Raw genomic sequence first — 9716 nt, 5'->3', positions numbered from 1 at the left:
CAGGAGTACTGAGCTGGGCTCATTTGCCCAGGAACTCCCAGAAATGTGCTACTGCCTTTTCAAATATGAGACCTCCTGCAGAGGGTGGCAGTCTGGGTACCCTAGATTCTATGTTACTGCCCAGCTTGAACAGAATTCCATGTTACAACCAGAGAGCGGACCCTTGGGGAGAGGGGCCCAAGCCCTCCACAGGGCTGACAGCTGCCCGGCCAGATTCCAGAGCCTCCGGCCAAATGTGGCCACTGAGCCCCTGAAATGTGGCTAGTCCACACTGAAATGTGCCGTGAGCATAAAACACAGACCGGATTTGGATTCTGAACACAGTACCAAAACAATGTAAAACATCTTGTTAATACTGTGTATATTGATTACATGTTGAAATGACATTTTGGATATATTGGGCTAAATAAGACATTATTAACATTAATGTCACCCATGTCTCTTTACTTTTTTAACATGTCTACTAGAAACTTAAAATTTTTAAGTGTGGCTTGCATTATATTTCTGTTGAGCAGTGCTGGCCTGGAGGAAAGAATGAACCTGACATAAAGGGATATTTCTGACTTAATAAAAACTCGAAGAGAAAAGAAAAAGCCAAGAAGTCCTCAGGGTGGCCCCATGGCCGTGAGGGAGGTTACCAGGTGGACTTGGGACCTTGGTTTGCTCTGTCATTGCGAGATGCTGGGCTTGTGATGCCATCTAGTGGCCTGGTGGTGATGAGGGGAAGGACCAGAGGCGGACCAGGGGGAGGGGGAGAGGCGAGGAGAAGGAGCACCTGTTTGGGTTCCCGGGCTGGTGAGCGGGAGCCAGCCCGCTGCTCCGGCTCGCGCCTGGTCCTGCCCCAGCCTGCAGTTGCTGCCTCCTCCCACCCCCAGCTGAGGTCTTAAATGGGCCACAAGGGCCCACTCATCATGCAAAGTGGGTTTGGCCTGTACAGTGTAGGCTCAACGCATATTTTTAAAAAATCTGTTTCACATAAAAATGGGGGTTTCAAACTTTTAACATGAAGGTCTGGGAACTCAGGGCTCCTTTTCGGCAGAGCAGTAAGCGGCCGGGCCGGCTGCAGCCTTAAGAAGGGAGGGGGTTGAGCTCCTCCCCAAACTCCACCGGGGGCGGGGCCGGGGCGGGGCGGGGGCGGGGGCTGAGCCTGAGGCTGTGAGCCCTGCAGCTACACAGAGGTATCGGCCTTTGGGTTCCGCTGCCTCGCTGCGCAGGTAAGTGAAGAAAGTCACTCCAATCTCTGTCCCTCGTCAGAAGAGTAGATAAGTTCAGGTCTAATCAAGGGAGAGAGGTAAACAGACCCCCTAGATCTGTGTCCCTTGGCCCTTTTTACTCTCGGGTCCCACTGGGCATCAGGAAACACTATGGGGCTGACCAGGCAGGAGTAATTAAGCAAATGCCGCTTCTCACTGAGACCTTCGTGGGCCCAGCTCACCCTGCTCCCAGCGAAGGCGGGTAACGGCAGCTCTCTGGTGTCTGTGCCCACAGACACATACACATGCAAAGTGTGAGCAAAACTTGATGTGGTCAAGCCCCCATCAGCAAGCACCCCAGTTTCACATCCAGCAAGGTGGGTACTGCATCCCTGCTGCCCTCGCTCAAAACATTTCCCTATTCCTCTTTGCAAGATACCCTAAGGAGATAAATCTCTCACCTTTTAAAAACAATTATGAAAAACCTAATGGATATTAACCCATTAACATCCCCCCAAATTCTCTCAACGTTTGTTTCTGCACCTACCTTTTGTCCACACCTGTAATCAGTGGGCACAGACCAGTTTGTGATCTGTTCTCCCAACTCACCGTTACTGTCATCCTGTTACAAAACCAGAATTTGCTTTGCCCAGGTCTCTATGGTTGGGCATCTGGGTTGTTTCAAATCTTCCACTGTTAGGTACAGTAATGCTGGGACTGCCTTTTGCAAATTTGTTTTTCTTTTTGGATTATTCCCTTGGGGTATTTTTATTGTGATTTTTGTCAAATTGTTCTGTAGCAAAACAGTACACCCAGAAATCTGTAAATGTGCCCTTTTCTCCACATCCCTGACCACATATTGGGTCTTAAAATTCTTACTTACTTTTTAAAAAAATTATGTTTTTATTTATTTGTTTTTTTAACGGAGGTACCAGGGACTGAACCCAGGATCTCATGCATGCTAAGCATACACTTTACCACTGAGCTAGACCCTCCCCTCTGTCATTTACTTTTGCTGGCGTATCTCATTCATTGCTAGAGAGACAAGATACTGTTCCCTATGATGGAGACAGGGAGTTCGAGGGAAGGCGCTGGAAGGCACAGGCGTCCTCAGAGAAGCCAAGAGACTGAATGTATGGGAGCCGTTTGTGAGCTGTAGAGTGGCTGAAAGTGCTGTAATTGTTGGTATTCTCTGTCTTTTAAACATTAATCATCTCTCTCCCTTTGCACACTGTTTGAGTGAACTGTTGGGATTAACCTTATAGATATACAATTTTTGTCTTTAGTTATATCAGTCATTCGTATCTTTTGGTCGTAACTTTTAGCAGCTCTGTCTTAAATGTGTACTCTTTCCAGTACTTTCCTGTTTTTATTTATTTAATACCTATCCTTGTACTAACTACTTTTCTCTACATTTGGATAAACCTATGTGGTCTTGCTTGATAAATTCCATGTCTCTAATAATCACCGATGTATCTTCTCTCTGCAGCAAATCAGTCATCTTGGAGAACGGATATGGGCTTAGGAAGCAGATTAAAAAAAAAAAAAAAAACAACTCAAGGAAGGGTTCCAGAGAAACTGGAAGGCACATAATTAAAGGTATTCTGTCCTAAGATCTGCTAAAGAATCAAGGAGAGTAGGGGGTACCTGTTAGGCCAGTACGTACATGTACGTACACACAAATACTCAGCTATCTACATATCTCTATAAGCATGCACAAATTCATGTGTTCATTTAAAAAAAAAAAACTCAGAGTGCCAGGCAAACACATATCATATAAATACACACATGTGGGTGCTCAAACAAATAGCCCTGATAAAACAATAATAACTACTGTGCTTTGTGCTTCAGTTTATAAAACACCTCCCATGCATTCTCTCCTTAGGACAACTTTGTAAATAGACTGTCTTAATAGCTTCCACTCAATGAGTGCTTGCCTGGGGCAGGCACTATGCTAAGTGCTTTAAATGCATCATCTCATTTAGTCTGCACAACTGCCTCTGATGTAAGTACTTACTTTAGCCCATTATATGGATGGAAACACCAAGTCTCAAAGCCCTGAGGCGATTTGCCAAGGTCAGCTGAGAAGTGAGGAGACACATCCCTCCATTTTCCTCACAATCAGTGTCACACCCACACCTCCACCTGAAGGGGGCGCCATCGCCCTTCCAGGGCTGAGAGTGCAACTGATGGAGAAGAACCCTCATTTCTTTCCAACCTGGAACTTAGGAAAGCAGGACTTGGTCATTTTATCATGTTTCCAGAGAATAAAACCTGAGACTGAAGCAAGGTGGAAGCATTGTCCAGGCTGGTCTGTCATAAAATAATAATACGCAAATAGTAACAATTTATGGAACACCTTCTAATTGCCAGAAACTGTGCCTTATGAACAAATGTTAACGCTCACAGCCACCCTGAGGTGGAATTATCTGGGTCAGAGGTGAGGAACTAGAGGCGCAGAGAGGTTAAGGAAATAGTAAGAGGCAGAACAGAGACTGGATCCCAGGCAGGTCTGGCTCTTTCCTTCCCACTGTCAGACCGGGGCACTGCCTCCCTCTGAGAGCGAAGGCTCAGTGGGCAGGCCTGGGGCCAGAGTCGCACATTTCGCTCCTGCCTGGACCCCATGACCCCTCTCCCCCAGAGTCAAAGCCTTCCTGTGATCTGTGACACAGCCACCTGCCCTGTGAAATTTGGAGCCCTGAGGTCTGTGGGCTGGGGACCAGATATCAAGTGTGCCAGCCAGAGAAAGCAAAGACTTCTGTAATTAGGGCAATGGACCTCTTCTCGACTATTCTGGGGACCCCTCAATATTCCCTGGGCGCCTATGGGCATCTCTCCAGCTTCTGTGGGGTCCCCCACTCTGAGTTGTGGAACTCTTCCTCCCCCCATCCCCCTGCTAGCTAGCAAGAGCCTAGCTCCCCAAGGAGACAAGAAAGCCCTTAGGCCTCCTTAGCACATCTGGGTTCTTGCCCTGGCAAGCAGCATCAGCAAAATCCGCCCCATCAGCCTGAGTGAGGCTGGACACAAGCTGGGGGGCACTCATCTTAGAAGCAGAGCAGCTCTCCAGACTTTGGGGTGGGGGTGGGGGGAGGGAAGGGCTGTTGTGCCTCCCACTTCCTCAACAGCCTTGGCCAGAGGCTCCACTTTCCTCAACCCCCTCCCATAATCCTTCCTGGATTCCAAGTCTGCCCCCATTACCCAGGCCCTGGCTGCACTGGCCCACTCTTCCCGGGGAGCTCCATCTGCCCATCACTTGGGGTACAGGCAGGACTTAACTGACCCCCCAACCTTGGCCCTGCCCTCAGCATCCTTCCCTGAGACTGATCCAGACTCTGTTCTCAATGCTACCCTCTCTGTGGCTCACTGCAGACAGTGGCTTTGCAGGGGGCCAGGGACGAGTCTGAACACATCCTTAGCCTCCCAGTCCTGCTCCCCCTCTCCAAATACTGTCCTCTCCCATGGTACCCCTCAAACTACTCTGCCACACCTGGGATTTGGCCATGAACCAATGTCTCCAAGTACCTACCAGCGGGTTTCAGGCCAGGACCCAACATTCCAGGGTGAGCCTCCAGGCCTCAAGCCCCTTAGGCCTGCATCCTGGGCTCCTGGGCCCAGTGGAGTCCTGGGAGCAGATGGAGATGATAGCTTTTCCTTTTTATTTGGCTGCTTCTGATTGCCTCTCCCAGATCACAGAATTGGGGCATCAGCACAGGCAGGGGAGGGGCCCCGCACTGTGCCATCAGACCACGGCCAGGTGCCGCTCACACTCCCACATGCAAGTCCCCCTGTCCAAAAGCCTCTATTCTAAAAAGCATCAAGAGAAGATAGGACTCAGAAGCACAGGAATGCAAAGGTCACTTTCTAAGAAGAGTTCATTAAGTCCAAAGGTAAGAAAAAGCCCAGCAGGATCCTGCTCCTTTAAGGGCTGCCACCCTTGGCTGGGACTGTGGGGGTCCAGTGGGTGCAGCCCCAGGCTCCAGAGTTCCTTCCAACTGGCAAAGTCCCTCCTTTCACCCTCAGGCTCAGCCCATTCGGGTTTGCTCTGTTGGGTTTTGTAGTCATCCTACCATTGGCTCCTCCCAGGTCGGCCTCCCTCCAGGCCAGCGGGTGCTCTCGGTGCTGGGTCAGGAGTGCTGGTAGCCCAGTCCTGGGCCCGCTCGCAGGTGGCTACGCGGCCAGGCAGAGGGAGCCCCCGGACATCGGCGCCAACTTCCCGCAGAGGCCTGAGACAAGCCCTGCGCCTCGGCCACAGCCCTGGGCCGTCCCAGGGGTGTGTGCAGGGAGCACGAGGCGCAGCGCGTTGCGAAGGGCCCGGCGAGCGGCGGCGCGGACGGCGGCGGGCGGGACCCCAGGTCCCCGGTGTCCCCCGCGCGCACGGCCTGGCCGTGGCACTCCAGGTGCCCGCAGGGCCAGTGGGGCGCGGGGCTGGCGCGCAGCACGAGGGACAGGGCGGTGATGCGGTGGATGGCTCTGCGCAGCGTAGCGATCTTGGAGAGTCTCTTTCCGCCCAGGTCGTGCCGCAGCGCCCGGCGCAGCGCGTTGAAGGCCTCATTGTAGTCCAGGATGCGCTTGCGCTCACGCACGTTGGCTGCCATGCGCCTCGCCTTGGACCGCACCGGCCGGCTGCGCTTTCTGCTGCCCGCCACCTCCTCTGCTTCGCCCAGGCCGCGAGGGCCGCCATTCTCCCTCAGCACCCCAAAATCTCTCCCAGCCTCCATGCAAGAGTCCCCCACGTCCCCGGCAGCGCCCTCAGCCCCCTTCAGGCCCCTGAGTCCTGGTCCTGACGCGCCTCGGTGCATGGCCTTTTCCGGGGGTTTGCTGCGCCGGCTCTCGCTCCGGCTCGCAAAGCTGACCCACCTTCCGAGTGTTGGCTCCTACAGTCTGGACACTCCCGGGACAGGCCCTCTCTAGCTGGGCTTTATGGCACCACGTGGCTCTCCGCCCTCCCCATCCATCCATCTCCCTCCTCCTGCTTTATTACCTGCCTCCAGGTAGGTTGGTGAGGGAGGAACCCAGAGGAATAAAGCAAGGAAGGGAGGAAGCATGCAGATTCTTGTAGGAAGGGACCGGACAGGCAGCCTGGCCACACCTGGGGCAGTGGTCCAGTAGCCAGGGAGAGCTTGCCCTGCTTCACTCCAGGGCCTCTCTGGGGTGTCTGCGTTCCACATTCTTCCTCCTGACCCCAAACAGAGTGCCAAATTTGGCCTCCAGGCAGGAGAGCTGATAGGCGCACAGAAGAGCCCCAACGACTGTGTTTACAGAACCTTGAAAGTTTTTGTCAAGTCCTGTGGGCAACCACAGAGCCATCACAGAGGAAAGCATGGTTCCAGCAGGACAATAAGAGAGGGGGCAGATCAGATACTCCGGGGTCCTGCAGGTAAGACAGCCTGGAGCTTCTGGCTTTCTCAGCTACCAGAGTGAGGCTGGCTGGGACTCTGGGTTTGGGTTTTGATTGGGCTTTACTCACCCCCTACCTCCCTTTAGCTCCCCTCTTCTGCAGGCAGAGCTGGGCTGAGTCAGCAGCACAGGATGATGGAGAATGTTTTGTGGCCTTCTAGCTCCCAGTGTGGTACCCATCAGGGGCATCTTTTGGAGTCCAGGGTCCTTGAGCAGCCCTGTCTCATGACACAGCACTGCCATATTGTGAACCCACTCGCCACCCCCCACCGCAGGGATTTTAATTTTAAACAGAGTCTCAGAAAAAGAATAGTGCTGAGTCCTAGAGAAAGACCCCCAGTGGAATTTCAGGTATCTACAAGTCAGTTAGTTGGAGCACCAAGGTCAATCTCATTTCTAGCCACGATCCAAATGCCTCCAAAATGCAAAGCCTGTGTTATCAGCTGGGATGAGGGTACAGTTCACATCCATCTCACCAAAGAGCAGACCAATAATCCCATTCATTCAAAATTTGAGTTGCTCATGGAGAAAAAGCGTAGGGCTGTTCTTTTGTTTTACTATCTGTCTTGCCCACTAGACCATACACACCCTAAGGACATTGTATTTCTGGGGCTCCATTCCCCAAATCTGCAATGTCTGTGAAATTAAAAAATGAATTAAAGCAGCTAGAATCAGATTATTTTCTCCTCTCTACTCAGTTGTTTCCCACTGCCCCCAAAACACACACACACACACACACACACACACACACACACACACACACAAAATCACACAGAATTGCAGACCTCAAGCAGGATTCCGAGCATTGGCCTCAGATGTCTGAGCACTCATGGCTGCATCCAAGATGTCAGTCTCACTGGGTCTCAGAGTGCGAGGCAAGAATCAGGTCAAAGCCCAGACGCTATGGTTCTTGAGTGTCACATTTTACAACCACTTCTGTTCCCACCCCATGCCATGCCCCTTAGCCCCTCAAGGCCATTCTAGAGAGAGTTGAGTCACTGTCCTGCTTATCTGCCCTGCCCAGCCTCCCAGAAAACCTGGCCCCTGGGCTCAAAGATGGGAGACCAGAAGGCAGTAGATGAACCTTCCAGTCCCACAAGAGCCAGGTGGGAGAGGTGATTTGGTGGGTAGGAGCTCATCCTTTCCCCACCCACCCCCACCCAGTGGCCCCTTCCAAAACTTCAAGGGCACCATTGGACATGTGAGTGCTTCCAGGGAATTCCAGGGAGTCAGGAGACCTGGTTCTAGTTCTGTCCCCAAATTACTACATGACCTTGTTCCAGTACTGCCCATCCTCTCTGCACCCAAGCTTATATTTTTCCTTTGCAGGGAAGACATCCCCTCTACAAAAGAGGATAGGCAGAACCAGCTACATAATTTGCAGAGCTCAGTGCAAGATGAAAATATGCGGGCCCTTTGTTCAAAATTGTTAAAAAATTGAAGACAGAGACGGCAGATCATGAAACCAAGCTTGGGACCTTCCAAGCCTGGGGCCTGTGCTGCTGCGTGGGCCCCACGCCTGTGAAGCAGGCCCTGAGTGGAGGTAGGGCAGTGTGGTGGAGATGAGTGCAAACTCTGGATCTAAACTCATCTGATATTTGCCACTTACAGAAAGACCTTGGGAAAAGCTCTGGACCTTAGTTCTCTACCTGTAAAATGGGAGTGGTGCCAGCCTCAGAGGACTCAATGAAAGGAACCTGGTAAAAGGTAGGCCTCAAGAAATATTGCAACTGGTTACCTCAAGGATAACCTCTACCTGAGTGTGACCATTATCAGGCTTTCCCTCCCCTGTAGTCTTCCTGGGAGTCCATGACCCACAATCAGGAGGAACTAGATGGGCACACCCAGAACTTCCCCTATCTCCATGGAAGGATGGAGGTGACCTATCCAAGGAAGCCTCCCCTTCCCACTGATCCCCACGGCAGCCTCACAGAAGGAAGAGTCTGCCTGGGGCAGTGCAGGAGCTGAGGGGAGGGTGCCAGTTGGGTGATAAGCTTAAACTGCTTCCCACGCCTTTCCTTTGTCCAGTGAGAGCTCACAGTCCACCAAGGGCACATGGGCACAATTCGGTATGTCAAGAATTAGTAATAATGGTAATAGTAATAATAACACTAATCATCTTAATAATATTGGTACTGACTTCTACTGAGTGTTCATTATAGACAAGGCCTGGTGCTTTTTTTTTTTTTTTTTAACATATGTTGTCTTAGCCTCACAGCAATCCTATATGGCCGGCCCTATTATAATACCCATTTTATAGGCTGAAAACTGAGACTCCGACAGAATTAAGTAATTTGCCCCAGGTCAGAAGGCTGAGCTGTTGCTGAATCGGGATTTCAAATCAGGCGGGCTGGCTCCTACATAAAGACCAAGCTCTTAACCCCTCTGGGCTGAGCCTGCATTGTGGGTTCAGTGAGCACTTCCCCACCCCCAACACCGACAGGCCCCCCTCACTGACCACCTGTAGGTAATAGAGGCCTTGCATCTGCGCTCTGAAACAACAGTCATTAAGATAATCAAATAGTTTGAACCAAGTGTGAAAAACAGAAAAAGAGCTTGGCTGATACAGAAAAAACTGGAGATGAAGAAAGACAAGCAGGGAAAAATATAGAAATGGGCTGGAAGCTAGGAGAACTCCGGAGCAGCCTAACTGCCTGCCTCCTGGGACTGAGATTTGCTGCCTGGGGTCTCTTTGGCTAATTCTTTTTTTTGGGGGGTGGGTGTAGGTAATTAGGTTTATTTATTTATTTAATGGAGGTACTGGGAATTGAACCCAGGACTTTGTGCATGCGAAGCATGTGCTCTACCACTGAGCTATACCCTCCCCCTCCTTGGCTAATTCTAAGCTCTGTACCCAGCTGAACCGATGGCTGCCCAGGGGGAGCACCAGAGAGCCAAAGTGACAGACCAATGCCACCTGTCACCCGACTGCAGGTAAGCCAGGGCCCGGTGAGCCAGGAGTAGCCCAAGGGGAGTCAGGATCCGCATGCAGCTCCCAGCCTGCATGAGTTGGGAAGGTGTGAGTCCTCTGCCGGCCTGAGTTCTGGATTGAGTTTACTGACCTGCAATAGGTCACCAGCCTCGGCTGCTTGCTAACCTTTGCTCCTCTGTGAAGCCAGCCCTGAG

At 51.7% G+C, this 9716-nt stretch overlaps 1 protein-coding gene and 1 non-coding gene across 2 annotated transcripts; both read right to left on the bottom strand.

Annotated features, from left to right (window-relative positions):
- Positions 1-5302: 5302 nt before the first annotated feature.
- Positions 5303-6034, bottom strand: BHLHA9 (basic helix-loop-helix family member a9). The gene has a single exon (XM_032457526.1). The coding sequence runs from the start codon at positions 5990-5992 to the stop codon at positions 5318-5320; it is 675 nt and encodes a 224-aa protein (XP_032313417.1). The 5' UTR covers positions 5993-6034; the 3' UTR covers positions 5303-5317.
- A 3308-nt stretch (positions 6035-9342) lies between these two features.
- Positions 9343-9414, bottom strand: TRNAA-CGC. The gene has a single exon. It is a non-coding gene; the product is annotated as a tRNA-Ala (tRNA).
- Between the last annotated feature and the right edge of the window lie 302 nt (positions 9415-9716).

Source organism: Camelus ferus, chromosome 16 (genome assembly GCF_009834535.1).
Source record: "Camelus ferus isolate YT-003-E chromosome 16, BCGSAC_Cfer_1.0, whole genome shotgun sequence".
Lineage (NCBI taxonomy): Eukaryota > Metazoa > Chordata > Mammalia > Artiodactyla > Camelidae > Camelus > Camelus ferus.
This window is presented reverse-complemented; position numbering and strand designations above follow the sequence as displayed.